General features: G+C 42.4%; 1 protein-coding gene across 3 annotated transcripts in view; it reads left to right on the forward strand.

Moving 5' to 3' along the window:
* UPF1 (UPF1 RNA helicase and ATPase) overlaps positions 1-17,323 on the forward strand; it is a 355,592-nt gene that overhangs the window by 316,601 nt on the left and 21,668 nt on the right. For all 3 annotated transcript variants that reach the window (XM_075612986.1, XM_075612984.1, XM_075612985.1), the window contains one exon: positions 1,092-1,266. In XM_075612986.1, the coding sequence (XP_075469101.1) occupies positions 1,092-1,266 (175 nt within the window). The remainder of the gene's footprint in view (positions 1-1,091; positions 1,267-17,323) is intronic.

Here is a 17,323-nt window from a genome sequence, read left to right on the forward strand (position 1 = left end):
AATGACTCTGCGGGGGCATGTGACCCGCGGCCTCATTTGACGCGTCACGTCACATAGCCCTGTCGCAGCGCTGCCATGGCGATGTCACACAGCCGGCTGAATCCCGGTATGCGGAGTATTGCAGGGGCCTCTTGATCCCACAGCCTTCAATTTAAATGCCTTGGGTAAGAGCGCGGGACCTCTGCAATCTCCCACCACCCCTTGGGGGCACGCTCTCCATTTTGCGCACTGCGCCCTCCAGTTTGCAAACCACTGCACTAAACAATACTGACTGAGTGCAGCTACTTGGAATGTTGTGTTAATGGTGTGTTAACACTTTTTTGTTTCTTTCTAAGCTAAATGTATAGTGTGCAGAGTTTTTACAACTTCAGTCAAGTTTTAGAGAAGATCTGTGACGTTTCAAAAATCATAATTTCATCTTTGAAGTGCATAATTTCATCTGTTTGTCCGCAAATAGGAATCTCGACCTGTAACGTATCTACATATACTTCTATTAGAACTGTTCACATACAAATTGATGTCAGAGAAGAACACAACATTGCTCACTTAGTCTACCCATTTTTCTAAGCGCTTTCTGAAATCTTGACGCCATTTGATCCCTGGCTTCTTTCAATTTATTATGATAGTTTTGTATTTATCTCAAGCAACCTTGAATTTCCATTACCCCTTCAGAGAAGGGGTCACTTCCCCTTTCAGAGCATAACCTCTTTTTCTAGCATTTCTTTCTCCAAAACTGCCTCCTTGTACCTTAGGCATCCCTACAGTTTTTGGTATGTTTATAATATACATAGCTGTGGGACGCGCGCGGCTGTCTGCTCCCCCTACCTCCTTCCCCCTACCTACAAGATTGATCCACCAGGTTAAAGCACCTCAGTTTAAAGCCGTATGAAAGTTGAAAAGCTCCTGGACATGACAAATTGACTTACCTTGCATTATGGACTATATATAGCCATGCTGCTTGTTTCTTTGCTTTGATCTTGAGCACCGGCTTACGGATGATCTCCCTTATTGTACTATATGTATATAATATAGATCATTATCATTGTTTATATTTACATCTACAACATATGACATCTGTGGCCGTTTTCTAGATATGGAGTAATTATTGTGGGAAACCCAAAAGCTCTGTCTAAGCAACCGCTGTGGAATCATCTGCTGAACTATTACAAGGAACAGAAGGTTCTTGTGGAGGGACCATTAAACAATCTCCGGGAAAGTCTTATGCAATTCAGCAAGCCACGCAAACTTGTCAACACTATTAACCCTGTAAGTATATATATTATTTTTTTCAACTTGCATTTTTATTGTTTTTTTCAAACAAAAATATATAGATATAAAGCGTCAGAAAATGGATATTGAGGGGGGTATTTTTATTTTATTGATGCAGTCCTTGAGAAGTTTAATAGTGTTGAGCTGTTATCGGGGCCCTCGGGGGAAAAACATTGCAGGGTCTTACTGGGCAAAACGTTATATCCATATATACACAAGTGCATGCTTGCACTCCATACATACATGTCGGTGATGTATGCTTGCCTATTGTCAATCAATCAATCGCCAATCTGGATGCTGACACATCCAGTCTACTAGGGCTTTAGGAAAAATAATACACTGTAGTATAGATATAGCATATTATAACAAATAAAAATCCCAGTAGTTTGTTTTCTTAGTTTACAACTGTATCATTGCACTAAAAGCACAATAGGTTAACTGCAGGATAAAAATTTATATTAGAAAGAACTGTATGAAAGCAAACAAACTTATACTGTCATTACTACGTTATCCGAGTTACATTAGTCATGCATGTAGACCACTCACCCTAATCAATGTTAATATTTCCAATGGTTTATTCAAGTTAATTCCTGGCACCTTCTATCAAGCTGGCTTTTTCCTGTTACAAAATAATTGGTCTGTTATATGAAGTCTCCTCCTTATCGGGCCTAACTCAAGTATATTGCCTTTCTTGACTTTGAGTTTTATTGTATGTCTTTATTTATATAGCGCCATTAATGTACATAGCGCTTCACAGTAGTAATACATGTGGTAATCAAATAACAGATAATATAAATAACAGGTCATGGGAATAAGTGCTTCAGACATAAAAGTAACATTTTAGAGGAGTCCCTGCCCCGAGGAGCTTACAGTCTAATTGTTAGGTAGGGAGAACGTACAGAGACAGTAGGAGGTAGTTCTGGTAAGTGTGTCTGCAGAGGGCCAATCTTTATGTATCATGTGTTCAGAATATCCACAGTGCTATTCATATGCTACTTTAAGCAAGTGTCTTAAGGTGGATCTTAAAGGTGGATAGAGAGGGTGCTAGTCGGGTACTGAGGGGAAGGGCATTCCAGCGGTGTGGGGCAGTACGTGAAAAAGGTTTAAGGCGGGAGAGGGCTTTAGATACAAAGGGGGTAGAAAGAAGACATCCTTGAGAAGAACGCAAGAGTCGGGATGGTGCATAACGAGAAATTAGGGTTGAGATGTAAGGAGGGGCAGAAGAGTGTAAAGCTTTAAAAGTGAGTAGAAGAATGGAGTGTGAGATGCGGGATTTGATCGAAAGCCAGGAGAGGGATTTCATGAGGGGAGATGCTGAGACAGATCTAGGAAAGAGTATAGTGATTCTGGCAGCAGCATTTAGGATAGATTGTAGGGGAGACAGGTGAGAGGCAGGAAGGCCGGACAGCAAGAAGTTACAGTAATCAAGACAGGAGAGAATGAGGGCCTGAGTCAGAGTTTTAGCAGTCGAGCAACAGAGGAAAGGGCGTATCTTTGTTATATTGCGGAGGAAAAAGCGACAGGTTTTAGAAATGTTTTGAATGTGAGGGGCGAATGTGAGAGAGGAGTAGAGTGTGACCCCTAGGCAGCGTGCTTGGGCTACTGGGTGAATGATCATGGTTCCAACAGTAATGTGGAAGGAGGTAGTAGGGCCAGGTTTGGGAGGAAGTATGAGGAACTCTGTTTTTGCCATGTTGAGTTTAAGGCGACGGAGGGCCATCCAGGATGATATAGCAGAGAGACATTCAGAAATTTTGGTTTGTACAGCAGGTGTAAGGTCGGGTGTTGAAAAGTATATTTGTGTGTCGTCAGCATAGAGGTGATAATTAAACCCAAAAGATGTTATTAGGTCACCTAGAGAGAGTGTGTACAGAGAAAAGAGAAGAGGTCCCAGGACAGAGCCCTGGGGTACCCCCACAGAGAGATCAATGGAGGTGGAAGTGTTAGCAGAAGAGAGACTGAAAGTACGTTGGGAGAGGTAGGATGAGATCCAGGATAGAGCTTTGTTCCGAATACCAAGAGTATGGAGAATGTGGAGAAGAGGGTGGTCCACGGTGTCAAATGCTGATGAGAGGTCGAGAAATATGAGCAGAGTGTAGTGACCTCTGTCTTTGGCAGCATGGAGGTCGTCAGTTATTTTAGTGAGGGCTGTTTCCGTGGAGTGAGCAGTGCGGAAGCCAGATTGTAGAGGGTCTAGGAGAGAATCGGTGTTGAGAAAATGGAGCAAGCGAGAGAATAGTTCAAGGAGTTACATGCTTCTTATGGAATTTTATCAATTGAGGCGTCAAGGGTCAGATTGAAATCTCCCAGAATCACGCACTCACTGCCCAGAGTTGCGAAAAGAATCCTCAAAATTGAGAGCTCCCTTCATTCGGCGCGTAATTTTATTATTGTGATACCCATACCATAAAGGCATCCTGTTATGTAGTGGCCTTCTTTGTCTCTTACTCTTGTCTGTAATGTGGGATATTTTTTTTGGAGTATAGCTGCTCCTTGTTTAACTGGGACTGAAGATAGTAATACTGTAGGGTAGTTTTTATCATCGAATGTAGGAGGCATGTGAATGGAAGTGGGTTTCCTATAATAGAATATAACTTTTAGCTTTTTTTATCTTCTCTCATGGCTAGGTGTCTTTTTGTTAGGGCTGTTTAGCCCTCTAACGTTGTGATGTTTGTAGAGTTATGATTTTAGTTCCCAAGTAGCTTTTCCGAGAGCACAGTTGGATCTTGGGTGTTTTGCACTGTATAATTTTTTGATCGATATGTGTCGTAATTTCTTTTTTGACTAATAGCAATCTGTATGGGAGGATTAAGGGGGGTGGGGGAATTTGGTGGGAAGGGGTTGCCTCGATTTTTGTTTGGTGCCTGGTGGAAAGGGTGTTCTCTGAAAGGACTTGATTGGAGGGGAGACCTTTGTTCAGGAGGTCCACATTGCAGAGCAAGAATATCCGGTAGCCCAGCTGCAACAGTGTCTTCTATAAGTAACCGGTAAATATGAAACATACATATATATATCAACTGTAAATATTACTGTATGTTCATTTGCATGTCTTAGACAGGTCTGCAACCCTGTCTTTCTCCATTATCGCCCAGCATACAGCGCTTCCACTGCAGCAAGGGATTCTGGGAAATGACATGCAAATGAGCACTCAGTGCCACCTTTTGTCTCATATATATATGTGTGTGTGTGTGTGTGTGTGTGTGTGTGTGTGTGTGTGTGTGTGTGTGTGTGTGTGTGTGTGTGTGTGTGTGTGTGTGTGTGTGTGTGTGTGTGTGTGTGTGTGTGTGTGTGTGTGTGTGTGTGTGTGTCTATATATGTATCCATAACATTTCAGTAATAGTCGTTTTTTATAACAGAACTGTTATTTTTAAGAAAAAGATTTAACGTTCAGCCCAGGCAAGGGGAATCCAGGTCACCCTCCGTTGTAATTCCATTCATCAGTCCAGGGTCTCATTTGGCATCACAATGCATCTGTCGGGGGCCCTGCCTTCCGGGCCAGCCTCACTCACCCCATCTCAACAGCGCTATTTGTGCCAGGATCTTCTTGTGGCACAGCTAATGGACATTCATTGCCTCCCTCCTGGGTCTCGGCTAGAGCCTGCTTCCTGTGATTTGCCTATTTCTTTAGAAACTTCCAAGGCATTGAACTAAAGCTGTGCTCCTATGGGGGCTGCTTCTCGCCCTCTCCCAAGATGGCGTAACCCGCTCCTCAGGAGTGGCAGGAAGATGACTATTACCCCACCTCCTGTCCAGTTTGCGGGCTGGCGGCTAGACTGTTTGCTGCAATATTTGGATCTTCTAATGTGCACAACTAAACCTCCCTGTTATTCCCAAACTGCATCACAGCTAGCTCTCTCAAGCCCCGCCGAAGCACCTGCACCTCCCGCATAAACATACCACCCGCATACAATAAAGTTTGGTATACATCACTGCCCGATGTGGACCACTGAAAGGTCAGGCCCCCTCTGACTTTCCGGATCAAGGCGGAGGCGTCTCTCCCCTTCATCCCCTGGACAGGTGCTGCTCAGTGTTCTAAGTTTTCTATATTGTAGTTGGGATAGTCTCATCGCTTTTCTGTTTCTCTGGGGTGCTGGACTCCAGGAATTCTTCTTTTTGCCTTGGGTGATGTCTGTCACGGATCATCCTGGCGGACACCCAGTCTAGCAAGGAACTCTTGTTCTTCTGGATCTGTGTGAATGTGTAGAACACTCCCTCTCATCCCACAATTAATTTGAAGGGGAATCCCCAGCGATATCTTGTATCATGTGCCCGAAATACGTCACTCACAGGTTTGTAACCTCCTTCGTACAAGCGTGGCAGGTGCTAGATCCGGGAACACATGGAGTCTCGCGTTCCTGTGGGTCCGGTTTTGCGTCGATCTCATCTGCACCCATAGTTTTTCTTTAGTCTTTAAATAATGGAGACGTAGTACCACGTCACAGGGTTTATCAATGTTCGGAGGCCTTAGTTTTAGGGCTTTGTGGCAACGGTCTATCAGGGAGTCTGCTGAGCTTTCTGGGATCAAGTGTTTTAAACCAGCTGTAGACACGGGCTTCTGGGTTTTAGATGGACTCTGGGATCCCTCTAATTCTAAGGTTAATGTGTCTGCTCCTATAATCAGAGTCCTCCTGTCTTTCTATGATATGCAAGTATTTCTTTCGGATAAAGACAGCCATCTAAGACTGTGGTATCTTTTTAGATGATTTTGGTGGCAACTCTACGCTTTAGTGTGCCTCTCCCTCTTCTTTACAAGGTTTTTCATTTGTGTTTTTTTTTTTTTTTTTGTAACACCAATTTTTTTTCTTTATCAGTCATAAGCGGAGCTTGCTTCTCAAATTGCCATGTTGCGCATGTGCCCACTTTGCTCTGGTTTTTATTTGAAAACTGCAACAACGCATATTTGCGAGTTTTCAAATGTTTAAAAAAAGTGTTGATTTCTTTAAATAGAATTCAAAGCGTGGCCTGAGGGTACTAGTGATAAAAATGCATTCATAATGTATAAAAGTGAAAAATCGCCTGTGTGCAGAGAACTGACTCACTGCCTCCGTGGGTGGCCAGGTATATCCTCTTCCTGTATTGCCTCAAGCGCTGGGAAGTTGTGCCGCTGGAGCATGGTGTGTCCACTGGAATGAAGACGTCACCCGGTCGAACGAGCAACCTCCGTTGGTCTCTGTTGGAACACAGTTGAATCCCAGAATCCATGCTTGGACTTCTTCTATACTGTTTCTTCCTACTGGACAGTCCGAGTGTTTCGTTAAATCTATAACATCATACACAGACTATTTGACAAAGCACTCTGTGTGAAACGCGTTAGATGTTTCCCAGCACTACTCTTCTACATGTTTTTTAATCATTAAATACCTTTTTTGGTCACCACGTCCTATGTTGCTTCATTTTGACTGTGCACCGGTTGTTATTGGCGTATTTTTATACAAATATCACTATTGATCATGGAAGAACGCAATTCTATACAAGACGATATGGCACACAACAATTTCCAAAGGAGTAGAAGAGCAGAACAAGTGTTTGACAATCTCCTAGAGGAGCACTGTGAGGCTGTTTTTAATCTACAACCCCATTTTTCAAGGCTGGAAAAGTTTTTGTCCCAGAATGTGAGGATCTGGTGGGACATAAGCCTAGGAAAAGAAACACCCACTTCTGGGTTTCAAGATGCGGAATTTGAATGCAATTGGAAGCTAATACTGGAGGATTGCTTGTTTAGATGCATGAGGCTAACTACATAATTTAAAGCAAATGAGAAAAAAACTCTGGAAAAGGAAATCCAACCGTTACAAACTAAACTGAAACGATATACCCTTTTGGAAGGCTTTGGTGATTTGGAACAAACTCTCTCAACAAACATTAGCAAAATGGAAAGATATCATGACAAAGAGGCAGGGAAAGTTTGAAAGAGACCGATTGAACTATGAAAAAAAAAAACAGGTTTATATCTTGCAACGGCAACCATCTGTTAGGAGATTTAATTACACCACCCTTCTAGACCAGGTAAGAAAACATTCCAGGACTTCCCAGCCCATAAGCCCATCCTAAAGAAAAAATCTTTTTATGGAGTCAGCATGTGTGGATTCAGATTTTTCTGATACGGATCCTTTTTCCCACTCTTTCCCGAGCTGTTCTGATGAGGAACGCCCTAACACCGCCCGTTCCCATGGCCCCCGTACCTTTTGGGGAAAGAATCCTAAAGAGATGGCTGATAAAAATAATTTTGATTACTAACAGCAGCAGCAGTCAAAAAAATAAAGAGGATCAGACGGGGGAAGGAAACAAACAAAGGCACCCAACAAAGAGAGAGAAATTTTTAACTAATATATAGGGTGTCGACATTTCCAATGGCGAATTATCAGAATCAGACCTCTCCCTTTTAAATAGAGGTTTAAAATTCACTCCTACTATGAACTTCAAGGTCTTTGACAATGTAATAGATTTACTTAAATTTGTTAGAAAAATAACTAAGTTTTTTTGGTGCTGAAGATGGGACAAGAATTTAGATTTTGGAGACTTGTGTAATTTTCAAGATTTTAATGAATTACTTGATTATCAAATTGAAGAGGCAGAACCCTCCACAGCTTTTAGCAGTAGTAGTTTGGGTCTAAAGAATAGATCTGTCTATTATCCATCTTTTGTCAAAGCTAAACATACAAATTGTTTGTCCCTGGCGCTAAAAAAAGTCCAAGATACCGTGAACCAGCAAGGCAGTCTCTAGTGTAGGCTTCCTTAGGCAGATTGATGAACTTGATGATGGTTTTCCAGACAGGGAGGGTGTCCTTTAAACGATGTTCCGCTGCTTCTGAAATAACAGAAAACAGGGCACGCCGATTGCGTAGTTCGTTTCATCAACTTTTCCCTATCTAGAACCCCAGAATCCTACTTACAGGATAAAGGCTTGCAAATTCAGTGGAGAGAATCTGTAACGCACTTCCCATCTCCTCAGAGCATCTCACGGACCCCTCGTGGTCTGGTCTGCGGAGTCTCCCTCGGTCAGCGGTGACGTTGATAGAAGTATAATACTCCAACGCTCCCACAGATACGGGGGGGGGGGGTGGGAGGATAAATTGAAACAATACTAGTGTGATACCGTACAGAATTTTAATGACACAATTAAAAAGCTAAAATCACACATAAAAACGGAGTAACGAATACTGCTCACAGATGCCGTCCGCAACCTGAACAGCTCCTAGATCAGCAGAGGAGAGAGTCGCCGCACGCTACACTCGATACCGGAAATTCGAGCGACGTCAGCGATATAGCAAACCGGAACTCTCCTCGCGTCAGGAACTACAGATGCCGGAACGGTCCAAAACACTAAGCTCCTCCCTACGCGTTTTGTGACTCTTGGTCACTTCCTCAGGTCCATCCCCATTATTTTTGGTATCACTATTTGCACTATTTAATTTGTGTGTAGGTCAGCGCTTTTTAGAGGGCTTATATTTGTTTGTTTGCCTTTTGTCAAAGGTTACTTCATAACCACCTTTGAGAAATTGGTGGAAAGGGACCTACTCCTCTTGTCAGGTGGTTATAGCTTTGAAGTTTCCCCTCTCCGGCAGAATTTTGGCCATGGTAATCTATCAAAGGCATAAAAATTAGCACCAGCCTCCTTACAGGAAAATAAGAATTTGGTCATTAAGGGTGCGGACAAGGGGGGTGCGATAGTGCAGCTGTACTCAGGTCGAACCCTACCCTCCCCTATCTGAATGACCTCTAAAATCTACTGGCAGAGGGAAAACTCTTAGGGGTTCTGAGTGACAGATTATCTCTCTAAACCGTACCCGTTAATCCCCATTTTTCACCATCTTCTAAAGATCCATAAGACATTGGTCTCCCCTCCTGGGAGGCCAGTTGTCTCCAGTATAGGATCTTTGGGAGATGGTCTCTGACGCTATATCGATAACTTCCTTCAACCCCTGGTTCAGGGCCTCCCATCCTTCATTTTGGATAGCGATGACTTAAACTTAAAGGGATAGAGTGGAGGAAACAATAAATATGGGTCACATTAGAGGCGACCTCACGCTATACCATTGACCATGTCCAGGAGGTGGCAGCTCTCTACAATTTTTTTTTTTTTTTTTTTATGATCCAATTTGTTATTTTTTTTCAAGGCACTTTTATAATGGACTCAATTTATTTTTTTTACTCGCTCATAATTTTCTTTTTGATAGTGTTTTTTTTTTTATCTCCAAACACATGGAAAAGCGATGGGCACCAGCTTTGACCCATCTTTCGCTAACCTTTTCTTGGATTGGGAACTGTTCCACGTGTTTGACGATAAGAACCCCTACACGCACAATATTCATTTTTTACAAGAGGTTTATTAATTACCTTATTTTGGTGTGGGATGGAGACGTCACATCTTTCATTTCTTTCATTCACTTGTTAAACACCAATTTTACATTTACTTAATCACAATTTTCAACATGTACACTATCTTGATTTAGTTTTATATGTTGCCCTAACTTACACATTAAAACGGATGTATATACAAAAATGAATGCACGAAACACGTGCGGACAGCTGCCACACAGGGACACTCGTACAAGGAATCCCGAAAGGTCAGTTTTTAAGACTAAAAAGAAACTGCTCAAATGAAGATGATTACTCTAAACGGGTAAAGAGAGAGCACAAAAGTGCGGTGGTATCCGGAGCAGCGGCAAGGTAGGCAAAAGAACTCCGTATGACACGGATCAAAAGTAGAAAGCTTTAATGATACAAAAATAGAACGGCGTTCATAATTCCCTCCAAGGGAGGGAGTTATGAACGCTGTTCTATTTTTGGACCATAAAAGCTTTCTACTTTTGATCCATGTCATATTGAGTTATTTTGCCTACCTTGCCGCTGCTCCGGATACCACCGCACTTTTGTGCTATATCTTTACCTGACGACATCTGATTCCGGATGCGCAGCCTAGAGGAAACGTGGGAGTCTTCACCACAGCCGCAGAAGTTGCCCGCACGCAACCGCCAGGACCGATGGGCACGGCATCTGAAGGACATATGCCTATACATAGCTTCACGGAAGAGGGTGGACTACAAACGGAGGTAAGATCATTGATAGCCACCAGTCCACCTCCATATGCAAGGCGATTCTCCACACTTTAAATTTCCTCACTTTTGGCATTTTTTCACATTTGGATAAGACTATGCAAGCACTTTCACCGTTGGATTACTCTAAACAGTCTCAAATTATATATGATGTTCGTGGACAGGGGCTATAAACCTAAGGATTTGGATAAAGTGTTGGCGGAGGTAAAACAATCGATAGTGTCCATCCTGACAAGAACAAAACAAGCTAAAAACACTATGCTAAAAGTGAAATCATGAAAGTCCCCATTGTTTGAGACACAATTGGTGCACAAGCACACCAAATCAAAGAGACACTAAAACTACAATTACATCCGGGTATATGGACATTGGTGTATGAAGGCCCACAATTTGTCTTCAGAAGGGCTAGGACCCTCGCTAATAGCCTTTCCAGACCCTATTCTTGTCAGAGGGACCTACTTCTATTGACAGGCCCAAAGGTTTATTTCCGTGTCATCATTGCAATATTTGTACACCAATCATCCACCATATAACTTGGGTTCAACAAAGACTTTAAAATGTAGAAAGGCCGATTTTTAATTGAGGACTAATGTACAAGGAATAAATTGGGATGATGTTTTTACAGGTAAAAATGTGGAAGATGGACAGTCTTTAAAACATTTTTTTAGAAAAGCACACTTTAGTGTATACCCTTGGGTAATGTAAAAGAGAAGTCTAAAGCACTGTGACTAAATAAACAGGTAGAGGAGGAAATAGAAAAGAGACAAGCATTTAGATTTTTAAAGTCAGAAGGGACAGAGGCATCATGTCAGAATTACAAGGAATGTACATAAATTGAAAAACAGTAATCAAATTATCAAAAATGGGTAATGAAAAAAGGATTGCAGTAGAAAATAAGATCAAACCTAAAAAGTAATTTAAGTACCTTACATTTGTGTGGGATATGATAACTATATACAAATATATTCGGGGACAATACAATGAGCTTTCAAAAGAACTATTCATCCCACGGGCAGTACAAAGGACTCGGGCCATCCCTTAAGGTTGGAGGAAAGGAAATTTTACCAGCAACAAAGGAAAGGGTTCTTTACAGTAAGGGCAGTTAAAATGTGGAATTCATTACACATGGAGACTGATGGCAGATATAATAGATTTGTTCAAAAAAAGGTTGGACATCTTTTTAGAAAGGAAAGGTATACAGGGATATTCCAAATAAGTATACATGGGAAGGGTGTTGATCCAGGGATTAATCCGATTGCCAATTCTTGGAGTCAGGAAGGAATTTATTTTTACCGTTGTGAGATATCATTGGATGATATGACTCTCTGGGGTTTTTTGTTTGCCTTCCTCTGGATCAATAAGGAAGTATAGATATAGGATAAAGTATCTGTTTAAATTTAGCATAGGTTGGACTTGATGGATGTATGTCTTTTTTTCAACCTCTACTATGTAACTATGAGATGAGCAGGCAAATTATTGGCGATTTAAAAAAAAAATATATATATATATATATATATATATATGCCGAGGTATTAAATATATTCATTGCCTCTCTATTTACAAGAGAATAATAAATTGCAATAGTAGTGCCGCAGGAGGAAGCCACAACCTCTATACAGGCATACCCCGCATTAACGTACGCAATGGGACCGGAGCATGTATGTAAAGCGAAAATGTACTTAAAGTGAAGCACTACCTATTTTCCACTTATCGATGCATGTACTGTTCTGCAATCGTCATATACGTGCATAACTGATGTAAATAATACATTTGTAACAGCCTCTATAGTCTCCCCACTTGAGCACAGCTTCGGTACAGGTAGGGAGCTGGTATTGCTGTTCAGGACATGCTGACAGGCACATGCGTGCGAGCTGCTGTTTGCCTATTTGGTGATATGTCCTTACTTGTGAGTGTCCTTAAACCGGGGTATGTCTGTATTAACAAACAATTGGTTAACTGAGGAAGTTCAAAGGCGGCTCGGTAAAATTACTGTAAATAAAGGCACTGGAATTCATTACCCATGGCGACTGTGTGAAGGCAGATTCAACCGACATCTTCAAGAAGAGGTTGAACATTTTGTTTTAGAAAGGAAAGGTACAGTATACAGGGATATACCAAATAAGTAGACATGGGAAGGATGTTTATCCAGGGAGTAATCTGTCTGCCAAAATTTGAAGAAAGGAAGGAAGGAATGACGAAGAGTGCAGCTATCCAGTCTAACATTTAATGGTTAGCTTACACTTGTGTATTTGTTATTTTATTGGTCTTGACTCCTAATACGGGACGGCTTAAGTGAATAGGACTAAGTGGCTTTTCCACATACGGGCACTCCTACTACGTTTACATCCGCATGAATCCGGAAGTGATCTATCAGTGAGTGTTACTGACTCTGTCCTAGCGCACGAGACTGGTGTATAGGAAATTACACCCTGCCCCCTTGCCTCACCCACTATACAGCCGATGCATCGAGGAGATCATTTGACCTGTTTGTGAACCAGCCATTACTTACTTTGCGCTCCTATGTTCTCTTTCTAAGTTTTAGTATAGGTTGAACTCTGTCGACATATCTCTCTTTCAACCTCATCTACTATGTAATAGCAGATTTCAGGTACTTCTCTGTATCCGCAACATTTTTCTGTGGAAACGGACCCCATACCGACACAGAGTCATGGTTGGTCGCGCTGCCAACATTAAATCCGTCACAGGTACGTTTCTGATCCCTTGTGCTTGTTGAGTCCCAGTAACCAGACTAATGGGCGATCAGGATTAACACAGCGGGAGTCACTGCTTCTGAATGGGACTCCAGCTGTGTGAATCTTACCGAGCTGTATCAGTCTGTAAGAGATGCGCATTGAGAGTAGACAGAATCAATCACTCTCTCTGCGCTCATCTGACAGGCGATCACGCTGCTTTTATTTTAATAACCCAGTATTGAAGCAGAGGGTCTCCACACCTGAACTGCATTAATTTAATCCCCGGGGTCCCCCTGCTCCCCGGTATGGGGTGCCAATATCTCCGCCATGTTTAAATGTCCTGCGTCACGGCCCACGTGACCAAGAAATTTTAACAATGCTGAGAGATACCGAGGCCTGTAAGTCCAGGAGCAGGGGGTACCTGAGGCTGAAATTAATATGGTTCCGCTCTGGAAGGCCCCCTATTTCAATACGGTTATTAAAAGAAAAGCAGCTTCATTACCTTAGCAGCTAGCCACCTATGGTGAAGGAGTTAACCCCTCCCACTACCCAGCTGAGAGGCCTAACCACCCACCCAAGGGCAACTGCCCCCTTCACCCAGCCCCTCGACCCCCAATAAACATTATTTTGATACCATATTTGGATAAAGGCGCATTTGCCAATTAAAAGTAGACATTACACAGCCAGCATATAGTAAATAAAAGTTGTACGTACCCCTGCCAGGATAAAGGCCGTCCTCTTGCTCCTCGTCTTCAGTGGGCACCGACCGTTAAATTAAAAAAATAACTACTGGCCTGTGACCCCTTAATCATCTTAGCGGTTATTAACAGCTATGGTAATTAAGGGGTTGACTCCCACTACCCACCTGGGACACCAAATCACGCACTGCTGGGCAGCTACTCCCCCCCCCCTTACCCCCTCTATCCATTGGTTGTCACTGTGGTAAAACATGCCCATATGCCACAATGGCAATGAATGGGCAACCTAAAGATTAAAGAAACAACCACAAAATAAATTACATTACATTTAAATCAAAACAAACATTTGCCAAAAAAATGCATTGATTGCCAATAGATAAGCACATTGACAATCAATGGGTTTGTTGGCAAAGATTTGTTTTTATTTAAATGTAATGTATTTTATTTTGTGGTTTTACATTTTTAGGTTGCCCTTTCATTGCCAATCCATGCCCATATTGTGAAAACCAATGAGTAGAGGGGGTGGGGATCGTAGCACTGGGGAGGGTGATTAGGCCTCCCGGGTGGGTTGCGGGGGGGGGGGGGAGGGGGTTAACCCCTTAATTTCCATAGTGGTTAATAACTGCTAAGGTAATTAAAGGGTTATAGGCCAGTAGCTCGTTTTTCTATTTTACTGGCCACTGGAGATAAGGAGCATGTGGAGAGCCTTCATCCTGGCAGGGGTAAGTACAACTTTAATTTACTATTTGCTGGCTAAGTTATGTTTTATTTAATTTTTTTTTAATTTTTTTTTTTTAAATTAGGCTGTTTACAGATACACTTCAGACATTTCATTATAGCATATTGTATTTACATGTTCATAGAACATTTTATTATATTACATAGTCCAATACATATTTGCTATACCCATTTTTCTTTTCAAACTTATAACTGGTCTTGATCTAATAGATCTCGATCATTTAACTCAAAATGTTGTTTCATAGCTTACTTGTGACACCTGTCCTTTCTTTTGATTGTCATATTTGTATTGGACTTCGACTAGGCTCTTAGTTTTTAATCTATTCTGTTATATTACGTTGTTTTGTGTTGTATGACGTTCTCCTTATTTTCTGTTTCCTTTATCAGGATCCCATACGTTTCATTTTATATTCTTATCTCAGGTGTCATCTGAATTTATTTTGTTCTAGCTGGGGGGGAAGTTTATAATCCTCTCCCATTTTAGGTCACATTTGTCAAACTGGTTATCTCCTACATGTTTGGTAGATATTCTGTCTATCGTGATCAGCTTGACCAAAAGGGATTTTATAATTTTTATGTTAGGTGCTTGTGTTTCCAACCACTTGATCATTATGGCCTTTCTGGCTACCAGGAGAATTATCTGTTAGGAGAATTGCTCCTCTATTTTGGTTGATCTTGATTATCCAGGGTTCAATATTGGCAAATATCATGGGGAGGGGGGTGTCTTGCCGAGCTAATTTTCATAACTTCTTTAATATATTGTAGGACCTGAGTCCAGAACTCGTAAAAAACAAATTGCACGTCCAGAGACAGTGTTTGAGATTAGCTTTAGGGAGGTTGCATTTGGGGAATTTCGGTGTATCAGCTTCTACATTTGTAATGTTGTCTGATGAAAGGTATATATTGTGACGGGAGCTTTGTGACAGGCTATAATAATACACCAAATAACTGGGTTGAACTGAACGAGGCTTAGATATGATAAAGTATATTTATTCCTTAAATAGGTGAACACACAATATAGTACAGTAACAGGCAAGAAGTACACTTACTTGGGGGTGGGGAATGAGAAGTATCATGTAGCAATTCTCCAGCAATCAGGTAACATTTCAGATGGTATAGAAGACAATGGATATAGGGATTACCACAGTTTATATATCTTTTGTAACACTATCCTTAACATTAAGTACAGGTGATTGGACAACAATTACCTGTATCCAATCTTTAATGTGGGAATACATTTTAATCCATGCCCCCATGCGCACTAGGACCCTGGGGTCTCATTTCTGTAGCCCCCTCATTTACATTAGGAATGCCAACCAGTCTACCAAATGGAATTTCTGGCAGGATACTCTGTTGGAAGGTGTTAAATGTGACACTTATGGACTGCTCTGGTTTGAGTCGTCTCCGCCCTCAGGTAAACAGTGAGGGTGACAAACCCCTTTGAACAATACTTAAGTCCTAGACATTGGGTAGCCTCTCTGACCATATGCTTCCTTGTATGCAAAGGATTTTCCTCTGGGTTTTATCCCTGCCTTGGGATACAGTGTTAAATGTAAAATACAAACATTTTAAAATATCTGGTTCCGTTGGGTCGAGCGGGTCCAAACTACACAGATCGCAATGCCGGAACTGGGACACCATATGGTCCGAGTTTCAGCCCGCTAGGACCTTCGGAACCGGAGTTACACAAATACAACTTAAACTGTTTCCTATTTTAATACAAAAAACTCAGCTGTAAATTAAATCACGGTTTTTCACTAAATCCCCATTGAAAACAACGGGCTCCGTCGCCATAGACTTTCAATGGCAAACCGCCGCCATTGGCGGCTATGGGAATCCGCCGCCATAGACTTTCAACGGGGCATCGCCGCCGTTGAAGTCTATGGGGTTTCTCCGCCATAGCCGGTGAATGGAAATTGGCCGCCATTGGAGTCTATGAGAGAATTCCCCGAACTTTCAAGGGGGTCCATACTCCGTTGGGTTGGTCCAAGAGGGTCAAGGATGGTTCTGCAGCCATGCTGGAGCAGTGCCTACAGATACCCCAAACCCTGGCCCTCCGGAACCGGAGGTATGGATTCATGGTTTTTAGCTTTTTCCACTTAGTCGAATTCCTGAGCTGTTTCTGCCGCCGCCATTGGAACCTATGGCGCGACCCGCTCTCTCGGCATGACCCTTCTCGGGGGTCCAGGATACGGGGACCCGGTGGTGGTCGAGTGGGGGGAGGACTAGGGGCAAAAAGAATTTTATTTCTGGGTGCCTTAGAACTGTAGATTCCCACGCCACTTAACGTTGAACTTGACTAACAGTGATCAAAGCTCTTTTATAGAAAAAGTATCCGCTTTGAGTTTTTGCGGTTTGGACGGCAGCCAACTCGTTCCTGGAAAGCGCCGTCGAGGAATCTCCATTGAAGTCAATGAGCCCATTGACTTACAATGGGAAACCGCCGCTCCTCCTCTCGGACGCCATCTGCTGGTCTTCGAGGGAAACAGGTCCAAAACAGCAAGATCCGCCATTGAAATGCATGGAGCTCTAGTGGCGGCCTATGGGACTCTGCAAAATGGTGCCTGAGAAGGCGGGAAAATTACACAAAGGGCTATAATCACCGAATAACTATTAACCCTTGCACTCCCGGATGGATCCCAGTGTAGGTGTGATGCAGACACCGATATAACCAGATATCACAATAAAGCATAGGGACGGGAATATACATTTTCATGTTGTAACAAGGGTTAAATCACATTTCTGGACCGCGGCCCAGTTAACCCCTTGTCTCCCTGGTGAGGTCAGGGGATGGCCAAATGGAGTGCAATCCCTTTAATACCGGGCCACCCCCTTTCTCCCTCTACATATATGCCCTATGCACTATCTT

Source organism: Ascaphus truei, chromosome 8, assembly GCF_040206685.1.
Source record: "Ascaphus truei isolate aAscTru1 chromosome 8, aAscTru1.hap1, whole genome shotgun sequence".
NCBI classification, from domain to species: domain Eukaryota; kingdom Metazoa; phylum Chordata; class Amphibia; order Anura; family Ascaphidae; genus Ascaphus; species Ascaphus truei.